The sequence below is a fragment of the Trachurus japonicus genome, chromosome 18 (genome assembly GCF_045865225.1).
Source record: "Trachurus japonicus isolate A0001 chromosome 18, Traja_1.0".
In the NCBI taxonomy this organism is placed as follows: Eukaryota; Metazoa; Chordata; class Actinopteri; order Carangiformes; family Carangidae; genus Trachurus; species Trachurus japonicus.
The window spans coordinates 23937918-23964695 of record NC_140924.1 but is presented as its reverse complement, the minus strand read 5'-3'; the positions used below and the strand labels follow the sequence as shown (position 1 = coordinate 23964695).

At 42.7% G+C, this 26778-nt stretch overlaps 1 protein-coding gene across 7 annotated transcripts in view; it reads left to right on the top strand.

The window, feature by feature from the left end:
• Positions 1 to 22889, top strand: part of nrxn2b (neurexin 2b) — a 773301-nt gene extending 750412 nt beyond the window's left edge. For 6 of the 7 annotated variants that reach the window (XM_085760265.1, XM_085760262.1, XM_085760259.1 and 3 more), the window contains 2 exons: positions 8026 to 8104; positions 19637 to 22889. In XM_085760265.1, the coding sequence (XP_085616391.1) occupies positions 8026 to 8104; positions 19637 to 20544 (987 nt within the window). In that variant the 3' untranslated portion in view covers positions 20545 to 22889. The remainder of the gene's footprint in view (positions 1 to 8025; positions 8105 to 19636) is intronic. The other variant, XM_085760266.1, reaches the window with a different exon arrangement.
• The last annotated feature ends 3889 nt before the right edge of the window (positions 22890 to 26778 follow it).

Below are 26778 nucleotides of genomic sequence, written 5' to 3'. Positions count from 1 at the left end.
TTATAGAAGATGGAGGAGGTGGGGCAACAGGCCCACCATTCAGATGAAGACAAACACAGGCTGCATGTGTTCCAAGGAGGATGTCACTGCTACATCCAGGATCAGGCACTGCAAGCTGTGTGTGGTTCAAACACACCTGTTGCATAGGAGTGTGTTTTCAAGTCTATTGAACATCTCAGCTCAACGTGTTGAGGGAACTTCTTCAAATCTGCTAGAAAGGTTGCACTAACTATATTCCGGAGGTCAAATGTCCAGATCACATCTTTTGGAAATATGAATATTATATGTCGAATTTCTTCAAATTTGACCCCAGCATTCTTGGACTCGAGGATGATCTCATTAGATTTTGGTGAGCAGAGGTTTAAGGTCAAGGTCCATCAGATCTCACAAAATATTTTTTGGTGTCTTACAAGTGAGGGAATTTCTTCAGATGATGATCTGACGTAAACATTCACTTGGACTCAAGAGAGTCTGGTGGGCAGAGGTAAAAGATTACAGGGATATTCCAGAGTAAGTCTAACCCATGGTCTAACACACCGTGAGACCGAGTAAGACCCCCCCTTGAGAGATCAAGTTTGCCGACCGCTAGCTTCTCTAGTTGTAGCAACTTCAGCAAAGACCGCATGACAGCAGTACCTTGCTGTCGATTCCTCCACCAGCAAACTGCCATCAAAAAAGCCACTCATAGCCACAAATAATATTCAGAACAGCACCAGACATCATCAACAGTACAAATAGGGTCCCAATACGAGGCATCAAACACCTGCTAGCTTTGCCTGGTTCTATTGAAAAGAGACGAAAACACGACTCACCCACTCTCCTCCAGCTGCTTGCTACTAATGCAGAAGCCTTAAGTCGATTACTGAGTGCTGTAGAAAAGTAATGAGTCCACTGAAGTTTAGTTCCAAAAATGCAACAGCTTTGCTGACTGTGATAGTTTGACCAACTCAACTCTGTTCATTTCCCTGTCAACCCTCGCTAGTTATTGTTAGAAACAGAGAGGAAAGACAAAGAGGAACACTGATGCATTCGGTGATCAACTCGTCAGGGCTTTCCCACAACTAGCAAGCAGCTGGAGGAGAGTGGGTGAGTTTTGTTTTTGTCTCTTTTCAATAGAAACCAGACAAAGCTAGCGGGTGTTTGATGCTTCGTATTATGGGCTGGGGCACTATTTGTACTGTTGATGAAGTTTGGTGCTGTTCTGAACATTATTTGTGGCTATGAGTGGCTCTTTGGTGGCAGTTTGCTGGTGGAGGAATCAACAGCAGTGTATTGCTATCTTGCGGTCTTTGCTAAAGTTGGTACAACTAGAGAAGCTAGCGGTCGGCAAACTTGATCTCTCAAGGGGAGGTCTTACTTGGTGTCATGGTGTCTTAGACCATGGGTTAAACTTACGCCGGAATATCCCTTTAAGGACCTCGGCTCTTTTGTCATACACAGAATTTCTATAGTGAAATGGTCAGAGATCAACTTCATTGTGACATCACAATGTTCTGTCAAAACACCTCTAGTCATGACATCGTTTACTGTTGTAGCAGAGCAAGAGGGGACTGTGACCGTATGACTAGTGATTCTAGTTAAAGTGTGACCCAAGTCATCACTGGAGGATGTGTAAGCTTCTGCAAATCTACACTGGATATACATCATGTCAGCACTTTGTACTTCAACAGCTTGAAAGCTCTTGTCTTTAAAATATGTGCATTTCATAATTTCAACTTCAACTGTCCAAAAACCTTTGATGATGTTGCAGGAAACACAAAGGCAAGGTGCCAATTACCAGCATGTTTTTCTTATTCACTGCTATTCATTAGGGCTATTCATGTCCATAGAAGCTTATCTGAGATCAGTCAGCATGCCACTCGCATTCATCTGTCCCTGACAACCACGATGAGCAGATTGTGAATATATTTAGAACGGCTCGCTCTTTGTCCCCTCTATCATCTTCTCAAACCGTAGCAGATTCCGTCTTTTCAAAGTCCTATCTGTCGCGTTTTTTGAACAAACGCACCACTGCCAATTAGTGTGAAGTGGAGGTGAAGACGTCGATGGCACGAGTGGGCAATTCACTCCACTTTGTATCTCCAGCTCTGAATGAAAAAGAAAATTGGAATCCTAGTTTTGCATCAACTCCTGTTTGTTATTTTCTTCCCTCCTCTTGTGCGTTTATAAAAAGTCATCAGCGTCTATAGCCTCATCAAAGCGGTGCCGTGGTGTCAGCTGGAAATGAAGGTTCGTAAACGCGCTCTTGCCTTCTGTCATGTTTGATGCCTCCATGTAGTAACAAGCCTGTAGGAATTTTTGGACTCAAAGGTCAGTCAAAGCACCTTTACAGATGATAGTCTCTTGTTCATGCTCAGATGAATCATCTGTGGTTTAGTGTTTCTGCCAGATCAATGGAACCCGATTCTAGCATGTCACATGTAGCCATCCGCTCAGTTCAATATCATATCTCTAGCCTCCAGACTTCTTGGCGGAAACATTCCTCTGTGTTCAGCATATAATGAGCTTTTACAGCCGTGGTCTGTGATGTGAAATTGACAAGCGTGTTTGATCAATTATCTGGAACTATTTCAGGATAGCAGAGCACTCTGGCTGTTGTCTTCTCCTCTGTTGTAACAAGTCTTAATGTGCACCATGCACGTTAATATTCGCTCGTAAAAAAAAAAAAAAAAAAAAAAAAGCAGAGTCCCATCTTCTGAATGCTTTTCATTCCTGAGACTCTATTTTTCAGCTAGTGTACACACATCTTAACAGTAGCTTCTCTATTATCATTAAGTACCTGGCTGAACAGAGTGTATCATCACAATAGTCCAAAATAGCATTAAGGATACGTGCTCGAGAATGAAGTGAAATTACTAGCAATTCACTCATCCACATACTTGAATGAGGAGAGATTTTTTTTTGTTGTGCATACAAAGATAAAATTTTTATCGAGCTGTATCGTTGGTTACATAGTCCTGAATTTGTTCTCACTGCAAAGAGGTGTTGAGAGCCTGGAAAGCTCATCTGCATGAATAAAACAGTGAAAGGAAGGAAGAAAGACAGATATTTTGAAATGGTTGGAGGAGACACAGTTGGTAAAATTAAGCAAAAAGCCATGCAAGCTTGAGGACTATATTGATTTTGAAGAACCGAGAGGCACCAGACAGTGTATGAAATCTTTTTTATTTGCTCTTCTAAACACTCGGAGGCTGGTATGTCTGTCCCGGGGAGAAACAAAATCCTGTGGTGCACAGGAAGTAGGGTTGTTTGTTTTTAGATTTATGGCAGCAGAAGCTGGAATAAGTAGAAGAAAAGTGTGTATTAAGTTTGAGCCTTGGTGTGCACGCAAGGCAAGCCTGAGCGCACAGCAAAAAGCAAGTCACGTAGTACTGAGACCCAGAAGTCACACAAGTCCAACTCAATCAAAATCACAGATGAGGACGGCAGGTGGGCAGCATATAAACACCCTGCCCATACATATTCTATTACCATTCAATTTAACCAATTCATTCAAGTTATATACCTTCACCTCTAAGTGGCTCACTGTTTTTTAGTGTAGGTTTCACAATCCTACATTTTCTACTGTTTGTAGAAAAGAGAGACAATCCCAGACATAATTGATCTGCTGCTATTTTGATCTGACAGTGTCTTATTCTGTATTTAACAACAAATACTAAGAAGAGGTAGAAGAATAAGAACAACCTTATGATAAATCTATTCATCATTCATTTATGTATTTTTTTTTTTTACCTCATTATGATGTTGAGATTAAGAGGAGCAATTCTGGACACCCCTTGTTACCCCCATAGACATGCAGCCTTACTCACAGCTGTAGCACAGCATGGGTCGGCATGAAACTATAAAAATATGCACAATTTGTAGATTTAATTAACATATTTTTAGACCCTGGGTTCAGTTAAGATGATTTCAGCAGCTGTGTCTCAGTTCTCAGCAGTGTGGCATTCAGACAAAAATGACAGACAACATTTCAGAGTGAAGTTAAAGAAAGTTAAAACAATTGAAGCTTTTGGAAAGTGGATCTTTATGATCTTTACATTTTCGATGTGTTCGATAACAGACAGACTGGGAACAAACATTTCCAGAAGCAGAGGTCCCTCCAGCTTCCACAGCTTTAGAACTCGTGTTAGTTAGTCATCTAATGTAACCTGTTTGTTAGCGAGGGTTATTTTTACACTCACCAATCAGTGGAAAGTGTTGCTCTCATCCTGTCAACAGCATTTTCACTCGTCACAGAAGGTGCAGTCGTGTTGCTAGAAGCAGTTGACGTTTTTCATGTTGTTCCATGAAATTCGCCGATTCAGAGTTGCCTTTGTGCCGCGTCAACCTCACTCAGCCTTGTTACATTTTTCGTGGGCATTTTTTTGTCACTACTTGTCTGGCCCTTGCGCAGAATCATGATGATGTCCCTATTTTAATCCCACCTGCAAAACCCTGATGGTTTTTTTTTCACATATAAAACTAAACTCACTAACTGTGAAGGAGTGAACTCAACAGCACAACTATTTAAATCCCTAAAAAAAAAAAAAAACCATGGAGGTCTAACCAGGGGAACCAGGCTGGCTCCACATTGGTGGATTTAAATAACCCAGACAGTTGCAGACTTAGTGGGTGGTAATGGTTATGTGCTGTTTATTGTTTTGATAGACTGATCAGCCAGTTATAAAGTGCCAGCTCAGTTGGCTGGTGTTATATAGATTCATATGTTTCTGTCACACCCTAGGGTAAAAACAAAATTCTGTGCCAGTGCAGATTTACTTTCCATATTATACCAGAAATGTAATTACCCAAGTTATGCATCGTACACTAGAGCCAAACTGTGAATGAATGAAGCAATGAAGCATTGTGCAGGATGACTTGGGGGATTGTCTTTGAAGAGAAAGGAATAATAATTTACACTTACAGCTCACACCAGTGTCTTAGCACTATAGATTACTGTTTTATAGTGGTGATCACTGAACTGCAGCAAAGTACTTTTTCAAATTAATCTCTGGACCCTGCATCAGTTACATTAGTCACAGTCACACTCGCATTAAGAATTGCTATCCTCATGATCCTCCTCTTTTACACACACACACACAAATGGTAGTTAATAATCCATCCTATTGAGCCTGTGGTGTAATTTTTTGCAAGAGCAAACATAGCTACAGCATTATAAATACTGCAGAGGGCAAGGCTCGCAGGAACTACAGCGGTCTAATGAATATCCCCAGCACCAACCACGACGCAGCAGAGACAGGAGACGGGGCCAAGGTGGCGGAAAGCGAATGAGCGGAAGCCCAAATTTCAATTTCTCCAAAAGCTCTGAGCTACCCGCCTTGCTGCAGCTTTGATCATAGTGGAATAATGCGCTTTGATGCTTAGAATAAAAGATCTACCTTTTGATGTATGCGGGGGGCTGATTGTTTCCCCCCTACCTTCACCCCCTGATACTGTGGGTTTCCATGAAATAGTTGGAATCATCACTTGTCTCCGTCTGACCCAAATTTGGTGTCGTTTGGGCGTGACTCACAAGTGGCACAAGTGCTGGTACTGGTCTGAGGTGGAGAGGACTCCCTGGTGTTTGTGATCTATCTGATCTGTCTGGATGGATGGATGGATGCAGGACAGTTCAAAGTCTTTTCCAAAAAATGTTCTCCAAAAAAAATATATATATATATATATATATATATATATATAGTTCCAGCCAGGGTATTCCTCACCATCGCCTTCAGCAAAGTGAATGAGAGGCTCTCATGTAACTCTCACTGAGAATTATTATTTATAAGTGTCACAGATGTTGTGCTAAATTGCAGCTGTGACAATTCAAACATTTGACATTCAGACAAAGAGACACTGGGTTGGTAACACTTTACTTGAATACGGGTTCATAAAACTGACATAACACTGTCATAACCATGACATAACACCTGTCATAAACATCAGTGAATACTTATGACAGCTGTTGTTAAGTGTCATTCAGTAAGTTATGTCACTTTTGATGAAAAGTTGACATTGTTTGAGGTGTACTTTATATGAGAACTTGACATAATTTTTAAAAAATTGGCAATTAGGTCTGCTATGACAGGTTATGTTGTCTTTGTGTCAAGTTCTCATAACAAGTACATCTAAAACAATGTCAACTTTGCATCAAAAGTGACATAACTTATCGAATGACACTTAACGGCAGCTGTCATAAGTATTCATTGATGTTTATGACAGGTGTCATGTTATGGTTATGACAGTATTATGTCCATCTTATGAACCCATATTCAAGTAAAGTGTTACCAAACAGTTTTCATAAATGAAATGCTTTGGGGTTGTCTAACCATACACCCTGAGCTGCAAATTTAGTACAAACTTTTGTGAACCTTTGGACTTAAGGAAGAAGAGATTATATTTTGGTCATCAAATGTACAGTAAAAGGTCAAGGTCATCATGAACTCATCAAATGGCAGGAAGGAACACATGGAGGTCATTTCATTACATCAAACATCCACTTGGAATCAAGATGACCTGATGCTCATCACATATGTCTGTGGACCAAACCGGCAGTAAGGTAACCCTACTGTACATCCCTTGACAAAAAGCCAATGGGATGTTACATGTAGAAAATAAACTGTAAAAAAAAAAAAACTGCAAACTGTTTTGTGAATTACCAAATACAAAATTATGGAAGACAAGGTCTAATAGGACAAAATAATGAATGTTCTTCAAAAACACTTGTGGCCAATTTTCAAAGGGAAGAAGTAACTGTGATCATATTTCCTTAGTCTAACTGGTTTACATAAGCACATCTTGCTTTTGGTGTTTATAATGATGTCAGAGGTGTGTGGATCAAAGAAGAACATATTTCTAAGGATTCATCCTCTGCTGAAAAAGTGCTGCAGCTGATCGCGCAGTTGGACTAGAAACGTAAGAACACGTTTGACATGAGATGTTGCTGGGAAAATGAACAGGGATCGTTAGGCCCATTGGACAGAGTCAGGTGATGTGAAGGCTCATGCAAACTTACACAATGTAATTAATAAATGATTACAGGCCATGGATTATTAACAGAGGGAGGACTCTGAGTAGCTGTGTGGTACTTGAATCAATTATTTTTAAAAGCCCCCCGATTTCTATCCATGACCCCATCTTAAATAACAACCAGAGAATGAGAGGAGGGAAGTGGGGTTGGGGGTGGTGGGGGCTGTTGGGTGTCTAGACATCCTGCTGCATGACTCATGCAGTAGTAAGGACAAACCTTGGCTGCTAAATTGGAACCACCTTGTCAGATTTAATTTGCTTTCATCTCCAGACCCCCACTGCTGTACTACTCCTGTTCTTTTTAAACCCTGCACTCCCCAGTCTTCATGTCTACTGTCTTCTTCAGCATGGAGTTGAAATGTCAACCAGAATAAACTACAAGCTCCATGTCGACAAAGCAGGAGGCTTGATAGAAATGAATATATTAGGTTTCCATAATCTGAAAGTGAGAACATGATGTTTACATGATGGTTTGCACCAACACTTTGTAGAGAAGGTTTGGACCAATCTTCATTTTGGAAACTTCCATTTCCAAATTGATGAATCCCTGAAAACAGCCTGGAGTTCAAAAGACTGGGACATATTTCCTATTTTCACACAGAGAACAAATTAAATGATGTGACTGCAATAGAGCTTGTTCCCACTCATTGAAAGATGTTTTCTCTTTGAAACGTGGCTTATTCTACTTTGGCTTCACATTTTGTCTTACATAAACACACATAGGTGCTACTCATAAGCACACCCACCTCCATATTTTCTGTACATTTTCTAGTACTAAAAAAAAAAAAAAAATGCTGTAACCACAGAAATATATTTCTATGCCAGTCTTCTGAAGCTCTCTTCTTTGCCTCTCTGGGTTGCATTTTTGCTTGTGTGAAAGTGGGTATCAGAGAAGCCGGAGACCTTCACTGTGGCTGCCAGAGGCTCCTAATCCTCTCGGATGTTCTTTGTATCCTCTACCCAAATAAAATTTGTCCTGACTTTATCTCCTCTGCCCTCCTGTCTCTGTTCTTCCAGAATGCGGATGACCTTTTGGTTGCATCAGCTGAGTGTCCTAGCGATGACGAAGATTTGGAGGAGTGTGAGCCTGGAAATGGTGAGTCAACTCAGGGAGTTCTGTCTTCGTTGTACTTGCTATCCAAAAAAAACAAAGGGCAGTCTAGAAACTAAAACAGACAAAAGCTGTGTCCCCTTATCCCACTTTTATGTGACCTTTGGTGACTGCACTGCCCTCTGTATGCAGCTGTGATTGGCCAGATGTGCACCCTGCAACATTCTTTCTAGTTGGTCTTCAAAACAGCAGCACTGCGGTCCCGTGGTTTGCTCAGTGTCTGGCGTTAACCCAGCTGCTGCACCAACGTCCCGCCCCGACCTTAACAAGGCAGGACAGTTCGGGCCTGGAAACACAGCTTGTTCTGCGCAGCGCACAGCTGTAGCCTGGCAGGCCGGGTGGCTGAGGCACCGTCAGTGTGAACAGCAGGTCAAGCAACGCTCTGACACCATGACAAGAGATGGAAGTTAAAGGCCGTGTGTTTTGACTCCCTGTCTCTGTGGTTTCTAGTTTCATTAAACAGACCATGGATGAAAACTGCCAAGAACCACAGACAGAGAGAGATGCAGACCTCCATCAACAACATTTACTTTAATAAATGGCTTCACAGTTTATCAGTGATGGCATGTGATGAGAACATGTACCTGACTGAAACCTCAGTGTCAGTACAGTCATTGCTTTGGAGCGGAAGAACCAACCTCCAAGGGGGAAAAAAGTACAGATTTTATAATTTTTTTGAAACATTTCTATTATTTATTCATGTGCACTCGTTTCAGTTCTGTGTGAGAGTCTCTACTGCATTTTGCTGTCTCTCAACTTCCTGTGAAGAGGAGCAGACGGCCAAAGGTTGACTTCTTGTTATTAACAACAAGTGTTACAAATCTCTCTAAAACCAAAGATGGACAGAAATTGACTTGAAACTTAAAAAGGCAGGCCAAAAATGTATTTTTTAAATGGATTTATTACTGTTTTTGCACATAATCTGGCAGCAGGACGAGGATGGAAAGCAGGAAAGCTGTGCACGGGGTTTTTTTAGACCACCATGGACAATCATGCAAATTAAGTTTGTAACCGTTCCTCTGGTTCATATAGATTGCTGTGTAGGTTGCGCACTTAATTAAGCACAATCAATAAAATGTACAAGTGACAACAAATCCTTTATAATTAGATTCATTTGATCGTCTTATTGCAGTGAAACTGAACAGTGTTCTTGTTTCAGTAATGTGATACTTCTCAGAGTGAATAGGAACAGTGGCAGGGTTTAGTGACAAGAGGGGCTTAAATCTGCTCCTTAAATGTAATTGGATTGTACAGAAGAGGGCGTGGTTTAGCGCACAGAGAGTGATGCAGAATAGTCACAAAGCCAATAGTCACAAAGTCATACACCAACATATACTTTATTTATATTTATTTATTTGTCATATCATATTCATATATGGAGAAATTGATGATTGTTGACTGCAGCGTTGATACTTAGAAAGAGGATTAAAACGTTAATTTTTATTATTATTATTTCACTCTGTCTTTAAACACACAGTTTAAAGACTATTTTAGATATTGCTTCAGACCCAACCAAGGTAACACCTGCTGTGCAAAAAATAAAGTCAGCATGATTTCAAAGAATTTTAATAAACAGAAAGGGATGCAAAAAAAAAAAGATAATAATAATAAAAATGAAGATTGAAACCAGTTATCTTGGCATGGCTTTCAGAAAATCTCTAATAATATTCTGGCACAGAGCAGATAAAGAAGAAATATGATTTTTTTTTAAATACCCATAACGTCTTTGTGAAAAGCGCTTCATTTCTTTTAGACTAAGTCTTAAAAAGTTTTTTTTTTTAGGAACGGGGATTAGTGGTTTGAATAGAGGATACGTTGGACTGTAAATGGTAGGAGATTATTGTAGTAGGTATATTTGTGTGAGGCGAAAGTGATCTGAACCCGTGTTGAGAAACTGGAGAGCAGCTTTCTCCTGCAGTCTCTGTAGGTGGCTGGGACCAAAATAGAGACTCAATTCCCTTCTTATCGAAAGGAGAAATGAGAGTTTTTTGGTGAATGCTATGCCCAGTCTTAATCTCCCATGGGGAAACGCAGCAATCTCTCTCTCATGCCCACACAAACACACACACAACACACACACAGAGCCGTAGACGCGCTCGCCCTTCCAGACAGACACACAGTCGTTCTCGCTCTGTGGGTGTAAAGTTTTCTCTCCTGACAAACAACAAACACACTCGCACGGACGCACACACACACGCTCCATATCACACCTTCCAGATGTCACAGGAGCTCCGGTGAGGCGTGCCAGCGGGGTCGCACAAACTGTGGACAAGAGAGAGAAGAATCAACGCCGTCCACGAAACATGTCCCCTCTCCGTCACCGCTGCACTAACGCAGGCCTGTGGTCACCGTGTGATAGGACCAATTCCCAGTGTTGGCAATTACATGTGACAATGCAGCTTACTAAAGTGCCTTGAGGAAGGAGACACAATGTTAAGAACAGTCGTGTATTTTCGATTAAGCCGGGCGAGATGCGACTTGTGAGAATTCACGGAACACCTTCCTACACACCAGCCGGAGGGAGCGCCATCTGTTTTACAGATGTGTTTACCTGCAGCTGCGACACATCATTCCAGGCGTGCTGCTTTTCTACAGCTAGCAGAGGTAGAGGAACTGAGTCACATGACCTGACTCAAGTTAGATTTAAAATGATGGTTCTGTGTGAGGCGGAGTAGTAGTGAGTGTATCATCTGCAGTGGATTCAGATCAGTACACTGCTAATGTAGTGAAGCAGGTGCACCGACACAGAAGATCAATGATGAGCTGGTGTGGAAGGAATCAGCAAAAAAACATATTTCAGCCACTTCAAATATATCCACAGAAAATATTATCAGTTCAAGTGTAGCTTCAACAATGTTTATAGGCCGTCAGTTTTAGATATTTTAGCAGATTTCAACTTCTCTTCATTTTTCCATACTAATCTTCAACAATTCAAGTAACTTACAGCCATTTCATACAAAATGAGCCTCTTTCTTTAATGTTCTACTTTTTAATCTATTCTCAGCCATTGCTTAAGCTATGTTGCCGCTGGTTCATCAGGTTAGCTGCAGATTTAATCTCTTCAACCATTACATTTTAACATGCAGGATTTCTGCATTTTCTTCTACCCTTTTAACATTTCTACAGTTGTCTGCCCTTAGAAAGACATTCATTGGGGCGGTGTGTAGCTCAGTTGGTAGAACATCCCTCACTGCAGGCGATCCCGGTTCGAATCCCGCGCCAAGCGGCCCTATCCTGCGTGTAATCCCCCTCCTCTCTGCCTCCCATTTCCTGTCACTCTCTCGCCTCTCCTGTCCATTAAAAGGCGAAAAAGCCCCCAAAAATATACTTAATAATAAAAAAAGAAAGACATTCATCTCCCAGCCTTCAAGTTTTATGTTTCAGCTTTAGCATCAGCCTTATTCAGCATTGTTTCAACAATTTCTTCAGCTCATTCAGCATTGTTCAGCAATGGCTGCTTTCAGCATTCACACGCATTTCCTGCTGGAAATGCTTTTTCTAGTCATGAATATTTTCACCTCTACCTTGCAGTTGAACAGCCTTCTCCTTTAGAACTGGAGCTGAGCATAGGTGGACATGTGTGTAGGAATATGTTTAACAGTTGGAAAATGTAGTTGCAGGGGAAAAGACAGTTTGACGGAAAGACATGTACAGTACATGTAGTGTTCAATACATACATCACTTAAAGACAAAGCAGACCACCAGAGGTCAATGTGGTTAGCTATCATTGGGAGGGGCTATAATCTGGATCACAGGAGGAAAGAGAACAGGTTCCACATAGAGCTGTACTGTATGTAATTGTACTAACTATAATGTCAGGGTGCATCTGATTGGCTCCTGCTTGGCAATGCCTCAACAAGCCAGGTGCAGACTGATTCAGTACTTTTAAAACAATTTGAAAGCTTAACAGACATTGGGTGAAAACATAACCTCATTGGCCATGTCATGATGGTGTGTCATACTCTAAAGAATGATGCAGGGTTTTTACTCATGACATGGTTTATTAATCACCGAGATGAGGATGCAACATATAACACACTGAGCACACTGTAAAACCACTCGATGTGGAAACTGGGGCTGATCAGGGAGGGACTTGACTTGATGTCTCACCACAGTCACTTAGGACTTGTGTGTGTGACTTCCCACCTCTGGCATTTGGTCACTAGCCAGTATTTTTAAGCTGGTTTAAGCTACACGATGACCCTCCATGTGAAAAACTAGCCACTAGCTGATAAGCGCAGAAGCGTGTGAGGGACTGACCCTCATAGAGATTTGTGTCACGTTCCTTTGCACTCAAAGCAGAACAGAGAAACAGGGGGGAGGAGAGAGACACAGATCCAGAGAAGCCAAGGAGAGGGATGCAAAACCGGGAGAGTGAGCAGAATGAAATTCATGTGAATGATTCCCGCCTTTCCCACCAGGCTAATTAAACTTTGACTTTGTTAGGGAGCTGTAATTACATCACCCACTTAAAGCTTTGGTTTGGATCCTCCAGTGCTGTTAATGAGCCTCTGTCAGAGGAGAGACAAGACCCAGGAAGTGGGGACCTGGATTACAAAAGTGGAACATGTAGTGGGGATGGAGTGACAAAGTGAGGAGGAGACACACTCAGACACACGTTGTATTTGTACATTTCCATGAACACACAGCATCTGTACATGCTAATTGTATTCACAGAGGTCAATTACAGAAGTTATTGTACAAACGGCTCCTCCTCCAACAGGCGGCTCATGAAAGCTCTTTCATTTTATCACTCTGCCTCTTTTCTCTACCTCCACACGACCTCACTTCCCTTCTCCCTCGCATACCTCCCAGCTACTTATCAGTCCCAGGATGTTGGAGGCGCTATACCGGTTTCTGCTCTGACGTGATCAGAGGTTGTAGAGTAGCTCCTCAATAATTCATCAGACGACACGCTATAGAAGCAACCAGTGAATGTTCTTTTTTGGGTCAAGGATTGAAACCAGGAGATTGGGTGATAGATGAGGGATGGCCCAGAGAACCAAGCCCCCTCACTCAGTGTGACGGGGCAGCTGCTCCATGGGTTATTTGTCACTGTGACACTTTATTGATCTCTCTTAGCTGGTATTCCTCCAAAGGTAAAAAAGATTCCACAGGTGAGTTGTTTGGCGATGCAGAGGCTTGACCTGCATCCTCTAAACAACTTCTAGTACACCAGCCAACATCACTGTGATGTCCAACATCTGCTGTTGGTGAAAAGACAATATAACAATTTAGGTTCCCCAGTGAGTCAACTGTTGGACCACATACAGTAGTCGTTATAGCAGCAGTCCAGGCTGGAATCCCCATCCCCTCTCTCCCCCTGTCTCTCTCACACTGTCCCCATTTCAATATAGGGATATTTCAACATTTTGTCAAATTCTCCTATTGTCATAATCCCTATAGTGTTAGGAGTAGATTCATTACCTTTAATTGTTGGTGCAAACTGTTTTTGGATCGGTGGGGCAGAGACATGAGCTCTGCATGGTGTACGGTATTTTCGCCTTTCCTTCATCAAACTCATCAAATACACAATCCAACAACTCCAAAACACTCTGATGGACAAGTTGTGATGTGCACATTCGCCACACTATGAAATAATCATGTAACATTATGAGACAGAGTTGGTTTCGAGGCAAATGCGTAGCCGGAACTACATTCCAGACACGGCTGCTGGGCGGAGTGACTTCAAAAGCGCAAGTAGTTCAGAGTATTTGCTTCATGTGTCGTAATGTTACATAATGATACGTTATTATTTCATAGCGTGGTGAATGTGCAGGTCACAACTTGTCCACCAGAGCGTTGTGGAGTTGTTGAATTGTATACCGTATTTATTTAGTTTGATGAAGGAAACATGGAAATACCGTGTGCCTCCATCGCGTTAGCTGAACAGCTCTCTGCCCCACCGATCTAAAAACAGCTTGCACCGACAATTACAGGTAATAAACCTACTTCTAAAACTATAGGGATTATGGCAATAGGAGAATTTGCCAAAATGTTGAAATATCCCTTTAAGGACAAAAATCATGGGATTTTAGAGGAGAAATCACGACAGTACAAATAAGAAAGAGGCATTGAAGAGCAGCATTTCTCCTAATGACTTTTAGGGACTGGCTTCAAAAGTGAGTCAGTCCCCGTAGACACATTCCACCTTTTTGCTTGTTTTTTAAAGAGGCAGGAGTCAGGAACTTCAAAAACTTGTGGGTGTCGTCATAGGTGAAGTTTTTTTCTTTCTCACCTTCTTATTGGTTTTTAAACCTAACATAATACATTTGTATACAGTATTAACATAACAAGCACAATATGAACTTGAACCCCTTTCACTCTGTCAAGCCCTTATTCCCCATACACTGAGATCTTATATACATACATTGTCACATTCACACATACCTGCTGTATACATAAATACACAAAGATTACTAATTAAATGAAAACACAAAACACCCTGGAGCTGATTAACACACATTTGCTGGAAGTCATACTATGTTCACACTGAAAGTGGAGAGAGAGTAGCTGAAAACAGGGATAAATTGAAAGAAAGGAATTTATCTGTCATTATATGTTGAGGTGAGTAAAATGTATGACATGTAAGAGCAGATAGAAGGGAGACGAAATGAAAATGAAATGAAATACCTCTATTGTAAGAAGAGATATTGAAAGAGTTCAAGGAAAGGGTCCCCACACATTCATAAGTTTTGGATTTAGTACCAAATTTTCTCCAGGCTCAGACAGGACATAACGTCCCCCAGCCATTGAGCATGGGTGGGCGGGGCAGCGTCTACAAGTGAAGTTTGACTGAGAAGAAATGTAAAAAATATATATGTTGCATATGTATATATGGCACTATGTAACGATTAATAGTATTTGACAGGAGGCAGGAAAAAAACAGGGCAAAATAAAATGCTGGAAATGAGCTGAAATGGAATAAAATATAATATATTTAGCCTACTTAACTCCCATGAATAAATGATGAACTAATTTACATCATGTCATTCATTATTAATGAGCAATTAGCCAACATAATCTAGCAAAAATAAAACTTAAATGAACTCATCAATAATCAATTATCTCACCACTAATATATGTTCAACATTTATTTAAAGTTTCTGTTGGGATAGATAAAGTAGTTTATATACATGCGATGCTTCTTTATAGTTGCTTTTATAGCAGTAACTCGGGGGATCAGTTATTGCAGAGCCTGATGCACAGTCATCTCTGGCTGCTGGGGGGGAAAAAAGAATACTTTTATTTCTGCTTTGTAGCTATTTTATTTCATAACTGGTCAACAGAGCAAAAATATTTCAGCAGCAAACCATCATAAGGTCTTATTGAAATGATAATTAAAATCACCCAGAACAGTAGATAGAGAACTTTTTTTTTCACCTTCCCTGTGTCATTGCTTTCCCAGCAAGGGATCCATTTGTAAACAAACCCTCTAGTTTCTCCCAGGAGTGTGGTGGAGCAGATCTAGTTCACACTTTGTCTCAACATGGTTATCCCGTCTTCTATGGGCCGTTGTATAGGGGAGAAAGGTGATGATAATTCTAGGGGCCCAGCACCCAGTAGGGCCCACAAAAAACCCCAGTAGTCTAATCTTTGTTTGACTGAATTATTCTGCATAAGACCCTGACTAATACTCATATAGTAATGCTGCATTAGCATCAAAACAAAGTAGGCTAAATAAAAAATGATACATACGTAGTCTAAGAAAAAAAGTGGAAAAGTCAGGGGGTAGGGGCCCACTCTAGTATTCTTTCAGGGGCCCCAGAATTCCTAGCAACGGCCCTGCTTCTATCACCTGTATTTCCAGCATCAGGTGAACTCTGCAGTAGTTTGGTAGAATTGTGGATGAGAAAAGACTTTTTAATTCCACAAAAACACAGGAACAGGACCGATGCAAAGACAGGAAGTGGTGGAATAGAACTAGAGAGTTAAATCACTGCGTCAAGTTGAGATTCTCTGTGTGTGTTGGAGATTTATAGCACAGAGATGCGGTGTAAACAGAGGACCGGCCACGGCTACGAAACCCTGCCAGGTGCATGCAGTCGATACGGGTGCTGATGAGCAGGCGGGTGGTGACCGAGCAGCCAACATGTGGCTCTCAGTAGGGCAGGAAATAAGCAGGCCGTCGTCCCTTTGTGTCACAATAAATCACCCGTAAGCAGGAGCAGCAGATGCAGCGGGTTGTGGAGCGCCATGTATGAAGAAGCAGCCCCTTTTTACAGCTGTAATTGTACCTATTGTGGCGCAGTTTAAAAGCAGGCAAGGGAAAATGTATTACGCTCGGACACGCTGTTGAATTTTCCATCAGCAGCCTAATCAAAGCTGAATTATAGAATGCTCAAACTCCAAACAACCTTTTTTTTGCTCTAAATATTTCAAAATGGATGTGAGCGGAGCAACGTGACCTGCAGAATAACAATGTTTGTCAAGAGACCGACGTAGTATCCATCTGCCTTGTTCTCATTTGGAGTAAATAGAGGATGGATGGGGCGGAGGGGGGGTTGGTGAGTCATACTGGCAGCACGATGGAGTGTGGGCAAAGATAAAGAAGAAATTTCATCATGTGGTCCAAACGTGGTTCCACTGTCTCAGCTGTTCAAATCAATGAGGTCAAACTCAATCAATCAGGCTCAATATCTCTGAGTCTGCCTTGCTTCAGCACTTCAATGACAATATTACAACGTTAAAGGAAGAGACGACGCCCACATGCTGTATGTACTGTTCACATCAGAGCTGGTGGAAAATAGAATGATGATACCTGACAGTGTTAAAAAAAATACTGAAATACCTCAGTTCATATGTTAAAAATCCATCAAATCAAATCCTCCTCTCTCTCGGTCTGTGGTTCTTGACAGCTTTTCAGCAGGTGAGAAAAAAACAACACTATAAACACGTGTATTGTTTGTGACATGTTTGTCCTTTAACTCCACTTAATTTTCCAAGCCATGCCTCTGGGTGCCGACTGAACAATCACAGCTGCATACAAGCGAGGGGAGGAGGGCAGCGGAGAGGGGAGGGGAGAGCCAACGGACGCCATTGATTGGTTGAAACCGTGGCTTCTGTTGGCTCGGGTCACACAGGGAGAAGAGAGAAAGATGGTGCACCTGATAACTGCCCAGAGTTTCTGACATGAGGGCTGGGATTCATTATTTATCCGGTAGCCGCTGCCTGTCGGTCAGATGGGGGTGATGCCATCAGGCCTCCAGGCTTTGGCTCTAAGTGTTGGAGCGCAGCAGAGCGATGTGGGAGATTTGTTGGAACAATCCTTTACATTTAAAGACAGTCTTCAGTGACTGAATTTTCTAGATCTAGATCTACAGCGCTGTTTTATATGTGGGGATTATAAAGACTCAAAGCAGAGAAACACTGTTTCCTGTGTGGGTTATATGTCAACAAGACCCTACTCAGTCATGGGTGGGCTGCACTCTGAGCAGCAGGTATGAAGCTTGAAATTGCGCCCGCAGCATCTCTGCCACACAGACAGATGGCAGAGCGGAGATAGCAACAGCAGCGTCCCACCCTCAGTCACACACGTTGGTGCCGTATCTCCCAGGAACCATCTCCGAGGTCCACGCAAAAACACTTTCTTTCTGTGACTTTGACAAGTTCTTTTACAAAACCAAAGGTTTTTTTTTTTTTTTTGGGTGAACGAACTTAACTTGCAAAATTCCTACTTTGTGCAACTCGTCTTTGTTCCTCAAATGTGCCACTACCGCTCTGCTGTCCCCTCAGCCTTCAAGGTGAAACTCAGCCCTCAAACATAGACAGAAAATACAATGGATAGAAAAAAAAGAAAAGAAAAGAAAAAAAACATGAGCATTGCCATGGAAACTAGGTTTTCCAACACTGCTACTGAAATAAGAAGTTAGTAATTCAACCGTTCTTGTAAGTTTTTTCCCCCCTTCACAGCTCTCACATTTTTTGCTATATTCTGTCAAGTGTGTTGTTATATGCTGACATGTTGCCGTGGCTTTGTAACAGAGCCTTTTGCCATTCTTTTGAATGAAAATGTATGGTTGTTTAACTGACAAGGTTTTGGTGGGGTGGGGGGTGGGGTTGCTGAGCTGATAAAGGCCACAGGTGGAATCCCTACAGTCCCAAACCCTCCCCGTCAATCATCCCTGAACCACCTGACCCGAGTCCCACTGAGTCACTCTGATTCACCTTATCAAATGAACAAAGAGCCAGAGTCATGATTTTATGCTGGTGATGTTGGTATTTCTTTGGTCATGTTTTTGCTGTTACCTTCCCCCCTTTTTCTCCCCCCACCCCCAAGATGTACCATAATCTAATCCCCCCCACCACCACCACCACTTGCCATGTTTTTCTATTGTTTCCTTGACTTGTGTCCCCTCTCTCTAATGAGAAAGAAATGAAATAATAGTGTTATGAAGTGTGATGAAGTAATATATAATGTATACTCTGCCATGTTCTGTTAACGTATATCCAACATGTTTAACCATTAACCCCAGTTCGGCTTCCACCCACTGACACAATTCTTCCTCAATGAGTGCAACTTTTTTTTTTTTTTTAAATGTTACACCCATGATCGTTATCTAATTTGGGTGTTGTAGTAAATTCAGATTTGCATCATTAAGGCTCGACAACAAAAATGTGGCTCATTGATGATTTTTCCACTAGTGCCGGTGGCTGTGTAAAGGAGAATGTGATTGCCCCGTGTTTATGTGTGGTGTCTGGGAGGGAAAAAGTGGGCATCGGGGACTCATGCAACAAAAAGGCAGCAGTAGTGTTTAATACTCTGTCTCAGTGTACCGTATGTATGTATGCTGAGATTTTGGGGCTAAAGAAAGTCAGGGCATCCGTTTCCTGCAGCTTTCTTCATAAGAAACTGAAAACAGAAAAAAACAACACCACATTGAATAATTCAACAATATATTTTTTACATTCTGATTATTTTTCACCCAATAAAGAAACAAAAGAGGAGAGGAGGTAAAGAAGGGGGGGTTTGTTTATCACTATCCGAGAACAATCTTACACAGCTTTCTTTTTGTAATTTTTTTTTTCATGCAAAAATCATGCGGCCAATTTGTTGATGTAAGTGACCTGAACCTCGTGGTTTGCTATCTTATTTAACCAATCACAGCAGAAACATCTGAGCGTTAGCGTTAGCGAGCATAGTTAGCAGTGAAGGCTAGCACAGTGTGTAGTACAGTACAGTAGATGTTAACAGTTGTTGAGTGTAATTTGTAGTCTAGTTGTATCCTGTATTAGTCATGTGACATGTAGGTGTGTGCAGCTCAGGGAGTTAGGTCAGAGGAGTCAGAATAGACTTAGTCTTACTTGTATTTGATATTAGCTCAGAGTTAGCCAGCATATTAACTTTTTAAATAGAACAGACTAACAAAACTTCTAGAACTAACCTCATGTTAGGGTTTAGTGCTGTTCTAATTCTGGTGATTCATTTGAACTGTTTTTCTTCTGATGACTGGAGGTGCTCTTCCTCTCAGACGCTCTCTGACGCTCTTTTCTTCCATTGTCTCTTTCTTGTCCTAGGAGGTGAATTAGTGTTGCCCATAATAACAGTGGACTCCCTAGACCCCCCGTCCATCGCCACCCGCTACCCAGTAATCCCCCCGCCCCCCACCACTTACCACCCCTTCCTCACCCTGCTCGAAACCACCAAAGAGTCCCTCCCCTTGCCCAACGGTCGGCCCCCGTGCCCCCTGGACCAGGAGGACTGCGAGGAAACCATCGAGGTGTCGGCGTACGGCTCGGGGGAGATGACCGAGTCGGATGACGAGGACTATTACAAAAACTCCCCCCTGGTCACCGACAGGACTGTCCTCCCTCCTCCACCGGCCGGTGAGGGCGGCGTCCAGAACCCCCGAGACCGCCATTTCTCCCGCTCCCCCAACTCCCATCGCCCACCTCTCTCCTCCACCCCCACGGCCAACCCCGACCAGCTCGGCCCCCGCATCAAGCCGGCTGCCGGCGGCAGCAGCAGCAGCAGCAGCGGCGGCAACAACAACAACATCCCCGCTGGGAAAATGAACACCCGGGGTCAGGTGCTGCTGCCGCCGGCCCACCCCTCGTCAGACCCGGGCCACCGTAGAGTCCCGGGAATAACCTACCCCCCAAATTTCCCCCATGTTCCCACTCCAGATCCCACGTCTCCCGAGCGAGGCCTCCCCGGCGCCGTGGAGGTGCAGCAGTCCAGCAGCACCACGGGTATGGTAGTGGGCATCGTGGCGGCCGCCGCACTCTGCATCCTCATCTTGCTCTACGCCATGTACAAGTACCGCAACCGCGACGAGGGCTCCTACCAGGTGGACCAGAGCCGCAACTACATCAGCAACTCGGCCACGCAGAGCAACGGAGCCCTGGTGAAGGAGAAACAGCCCAGCACTGCCAAGACGGTCACCAAGAACAAGAAGAACAAAGACAAAGAGTACTACGTCTGAGGGGGAGCGCAGCCATGACACACAGAGACAGACAGCGGACGCACTTAGAGAAGGAATGAGACAAGAGTGAGAAGGAGAGAGAGAGGGACAAGGGGGGAAGGCAGTATATTATGGGAGACGGAGAACACAACAGAGGGTCATTATTTCTAACACTCAGTATTGTCAGGTGACCACACATGGTGCCCAAAAAAGTCTAATCAGAGGGAGGCAGGAAGAAGTTGCCAAGGTGACATCATGGTTCTGTTCACACCCCTCAGCATCGCTTTGATTGGTCTGACTTCTCATTACATGGTGTGGATTTAAGGAAAAGGCTATAACACCTCACATCTCAACATATACTGTGCCAACCAACACCTGTGTACCAAATGCTGATAGACCAGTGATCCATGGTTTAGTGTATGACAGTTATTTCACGTCTCGAGTACTGTAGGAAAGTACCACCATCAGTATTTGTGTCGGGGCCTGTACTTCGTCCTGAGGCCAGTTCATGGTGTGAGCCGTCACCTTAGACAGTATCAACATAATATTTTCCAACAAGGCTTGAATTAGCAACTTGACATCACTCTGTAAAATCAATATACTGCCAGCTTACAGAAGCACTGTGTCAAATCCAGCTGTCCGACCTCTGTAGGCGCTCGACATCTCTGACCCCACACACACACACAAACATATACACACACGTACCTCGTCAGATCTCTCTCTCTCTCTCCCTCTCATCCGCCCGTGCACTCTGTTTCTCTCCTTGTCTAGGATGCTCAGCGAACCGACGCAACGTAAACTCTGCCGTGTTTCAAGCATGTAGTATTCATTTATGAAAAAGATAAAAAACTGTTTTTTTCTTTCTGTGGAGTTCAAAAAACAAAAAATATGACGATGATTGATGATCATAACAACGTTAAACGTAGCAACTATGTGAGATACCAACCGCTCCAACCTAACGGATGCTAACATGTACGTTTAGACGCCAAAAACTTGTCAAGGCCAAAAAACCCCTTGGTCATCCTTTTGTTCCAGCAGATCTGTGTCATGTGTCTCTGGGGCTCCGAGGCGCCCCCTAGTGGGCCAGCAGAGAAACTGTGTCATGTCCTTACAGTTACTAATCACCGAAAAACAGAAAAAACCTCCAGCAAACAAGATGAACTCTGTTCTATATAATTATGAATATATGTATAGACGTTGCAGAAACCTATGGACCTACGAGCAAAAGGAAAAATGAGAGTTTGCTGATGAAAGACGCAGCAGAGATGGACTTTAGGATTTTTGACGTCAGAACAGTTTCACCGCCCGAAACTCCTTCTCCCCCCTTAAGCTCCCCCTCCTTCTCATGAACAGGATGGCTGATGCAATGCCTTGCTGCAAGACTCAGTCACTTTGTTTTGCTCTTTTTTTTTTCCTTTCTTTTTTTTTTATTTGATTCTTTTCTCCGAAGAAACGAGAGACATTTTAGGAAAAATTCTGAATTCATTCTCGCTGGAGTTCCACTGTGGAGAGAGATACCTTGCAGCTGAAACAAGTGACTGTGTCTTTCCCCCACCCCCACCCCCACCCTTTCTCTCTCTAGCCTGACTGGACTGATGGCAGCCAATGGGCAAAGCGAACTTTGTGGGAAGAACACACACACACACTCTCAAAAAGGTGAACGGCAGTTCCCTGGAAGATGTACAACAGAACTCTAGTATTCCAATTTTCTCAACTCTATTAAAAAAAAGAAAACTGTACCATGAAAAGAAAAGAAAAATCCTGAAAAAAGTTTGTGAAATGTCTAAATATTTGACTCTCATCCCATTACTAAGAGAAATGTGTTTTCCCTACTATCATTCCTGTTTGGAGAAAAAATGTCTACGATTCTGGGAAACTGAAATTTCTATGTATTTTCTTTTGGTAATTGAGCAAATGAAACCACACATGCTCCTTTTCCAGGGGAGAATAGTTCCTCTCCTTTTATCCCATCTTCCATCTGTCATCCTCAATCTATTCTTTGTCCTGCATCTACTCCTTGTTCTCTATATGGCAGATTGTATGTCCTCATGCCCTGTGGACAAAGCAGGCTCTACCCACCCTCCATTTCTTTTTTTCCTTCCCCCTTTTCCTCCTTTTTTTTATTTGTTTTATATCTATTTCTGTCCACATGGCCAGAGACAAGATGGCAGCCATCTCATTTGACAGGCTCCCTCCATTCACTCAGCTGCCATGTTTGTCTGGTTTCTTCTCTTTCTCCATTCCAAGCATACTCCCCCCCAGTATCTTCCTGTTCTTTCTAAATGTTATTGTAAAAGTGTTCCAGTGAGATGACTCTAAATATGTGTACATTAACAGAGGGAATACACTTGGTTATATACTTCTTATTCCCTGTGTTGTGTGGTCTCTTTATCCCCTCGCTCTCCTTGTCTTTCCGTCCAACTGTGAGTCCTGGTTAGGGTCATCATTTCCAACCTTTCAACTGAAAGCGTCTAGCATTATTAACCAGGAGGCATCTCTGTTTAAAATAAGGCGGCTGAGGAATCATATCCTGGAAGTAACACAGGAAGTAAACTGTTCAGCTGTGGCCCGTGGCAGCCTGACACTGGAGGACAATTGCAGCCCCTTAACTATAAATCTTGTGCCCTATGCTATATTTTTGCCAAGCGTGTGCGCCTCAGGGAACTCAATGGGTTTTTCCTGCTTCCTGAAGCAGCAAGTGGTCAATTAACAGACTCTTGAAGCTGAAGGGAAGGGGAGGGGGGTACAGCATAAGATAAAAAAGGACAGGTGTCTCGGGAAATTTGCAGTTTGGTATGTATCCTGCATAAATGACATATGTAACCACACTGAAAGGATGCTTATATTTTCAGATTCAGTCTGACTTGTACTTTCTGAGGATGTTTTTTTTTTAATCTGTATTCAGTATCAAAGTGAACCACAGGCACCTGTCTGTACATGCATGAAGGCACAGGATGATTGGCTGTACTTCCTGTTGTAATGGAGGGGCTGGGATCATAGTTAATTTTCCCTGTTAGGATCCCACTCATTAAAGCTTGGCTGTACAGCACTGCAGAGCAAACTTTTTAGCCAGACAAAGCTGATGTGTAACTTAGTGCGACAGAGATGCGTTAGGTCTTGACAGCACATCTGGATACTCTATTCCTGTTAACTGAAACAAACATATGGCCAAACAAGTCATGCAGTATTTTCTCACCAAATTACCGCTGTCATCATTTGATGGCCTCCCAAGGTGACGCATATCTTCATACACGATCAGGCGTAACATCACGACCACCTGTCTAATATTGTGTTGGTCCCCGTTGCTGCCAAATACACAACAAACGGCGCTGCGCTGTGTGTTCTGACAGCTTTCTATCAGAACCAGCATGGTAGCTTAATGGTAGCTGGTCTGGCCTTCTCTCCCCACATGTATCAATGAGCCTGTGGCCGCTTCACCACTGTTACTTCCTTGGACGACTTTTGATAGATCCTGACCACTGCAGACCGGGAACAGCCCACAAGAGCTGCAACTTAAAGGACAAAATGTTCATTTGTGCACCCACTAACAGGTGTTATTCAGTGTTATTCACTTTATAATGTAAGGCCTGATCGGTGTATACACACATATTCAGTCGGGAGTGTTATTCTATAAGTCTTGCTCAGCTGTGATGTCGTAGAAATTCTGTGTAATTTTTCACACATTTCAACCACTCACATATTAATAGTTTAATAGTTTAATTTTATACACAAATTATGAAAACATTATGAGAATATTGTATAAGGCCATTTTGGACCAATGTCTCTTTATGAGGATTTGTGTTTTGGTAACTCTCTTCACACTATCCACAAGTTTCCGAACGTCATCTATGGTCAAAACCGGAAGCCGGTTTTGCATTTCCGGTGGAATTGTACGTTTACGTTTCCATGGTTTTCAGTCGTTGTCATGGTTGCGGTGAACGCATGGATCTATTAATGCTGGCTTTTAACATGGATGTCAATTTGTGTGATATCCATTGTTAAAAGCTGGTGTGATGATCCATGCGTTTTACAGATTTTCATTGAAAAAAAAAAAGAATCCATGCATTTACCACAACTACCGAAACCATGGAAACGTAAACATAAAATTCCACCGGAAGAGCAAAACATTTTTGACGTTCGGAAAAAAAGGTGGATAGGAAAACACTTCTCACACAGTTAAAAACGCATCATCACAAGGAGCCAATCAGCTTGGTGAAGATGTTGAATGTTCCTGACTTCAGAGAGCAATCACACGGTTTAAGAACGGTACCCAGCACCTCCAGTCCTCCAGTCCCAGTGGCTTAACTTCTCTTTGAGAAGTTTTTGGACACACAGAGGATGAGGTAAGTGCTCTAATGTAGTGGTTCTGATTTATTCATACCATGAAAGATTTACAGCTGATTGTGCTCTGAGGGGCCAATAACATTCTTCAAACTCTATTTGATCATGTGAGTTCTTATCCTCAGATGCACATAAGTATTGCTGTCTAGGTCTGTCCTCAGAGCTCGATCAGGCATAAAGTAATCAATAATTTACAATTAAGTGATATTTAATCCTTGTTAAATATGATTTGGAAAAATTGCTTACACAACCAGAGAAATTGAAAGTCCTCTCTCTACTAATGGTTTGGATCTGTCTGCAGCTGAGGGCAGTAAAGGCCACAATCTGAGTCGTTACGATGTTCACATACACATTTCATTTTCAATCCACTAGTTTTGGAAAAGGATAATAGGTGACAGTTTCTCTGTGAGTGACACGGGGTCATCTTATGTAGAAAGTTTGCATGAAGATGAGGAAGCATCAACAATGACTGACCACTCAGAGTTTTCTTTGTTTTTTAACCATGAATCTGTGGAAGCAGTTAAAGTACCAGCAGCTGAGTGTAGGTTAGCCAGTTAGCATCTGACCACCCTGATTCATAAAGCTAAGTCAATGATCCTGCACCAGTAGGCTACATATGAACTTGGCACTTACAGTACACACATGGTTAGTTCGGAAACTACACATTCATCTACAGTTTGAGTTTTACCTTAACTATGCTACATTTTTACCTTCATTTAAACAGCTTCAGAGTCCTAGTGCTAATTAAATCAATGACTTGTAACTTGTTCCGGGGAGAATGGAGGCTCTCTGCTTTCCACTTATCGTCTCTTAGCTGAAAACCAACCTTGTAAAATCAGAGCCTCCGACCCGTGTCTCTGCAGCACCGCAACACAAACACACCTGGATTAAGAGGGTTGACCCATGACCCATATGGCTGTTCGTGATTTTTGTGACAGATTTTTGTGACAGATAGCCTAATACTACACAAATATATATGTATTATGAAAAATAACATTATCCACCACTCTATTGATAGATTTCTCGCCGGCTTCATTGAAAACAAATGCACATGGCCGAGAGGAGGGTTAGCAGCACAGAGGAAAAGAGACCAGACTTGCATAGTTCCCCTTTAGGCCTTTTCTCGAAAATTGCATATCCATAATAAAATGAGTATACCGTAAAACTTAAAATAATGGCCGAGTCCCAAATTGCCGCCGGTCCCAATTAATCGCCGGGTGTAGCAAAATATTTTTTGTATTAAACGCCCATCCCAAATAAACGCCGGGTCAAACATTGTTTTTCTGGTTGCCAAAAATATTCTATGCAAATATAGCCTCCCTAAACACAAACAAATAACCTTAAACGAATTGAAAGGGGTGTCTCGAGACATTAAAGACGGCCGAGGACCGATGAGACGCCTCTGGGCTGGTTGCTCCTGCCCGGTCTGTCCACTCCTCTCATCCGCACTTCAGCACCTGCCCGGGCTGCACCGTGTCGGCTCGGCTCGGCTCGGCTCGGCTCACTACTCATCATTTAAATGACTTATTACTCCATTTAAAAGTAGACAATTTACTGTTCTGTTCTCATACGCGTGTTTAGGCTATACGTTGCATTATTAGCTATAAGCTATACTTCATTCCCTCAACAAACAAAAAAAAGGACGGAGGAGCGAGCCAACACAGGTGAGGGAGAGGAGTGGAGAGACTGGGCGTCCGCGGGGCTCTTGCACCTTGTGGCGGATGACCGGGGGTCTCCTGGTAAGCTACCTGTGCGGGCCAGGACCGCGGAGGTCAGCGAGACCGAGAACTAGTCTGCCCCGCCCCTTGAGAAACACGTATCGTCCCACCGCAGCCTGCTGCCACGGACACACTATTAATAAAGGCAGGTCCCAAATAAACGCAGGTCCCTAATAAACGCCTGTTGATTTGAGCG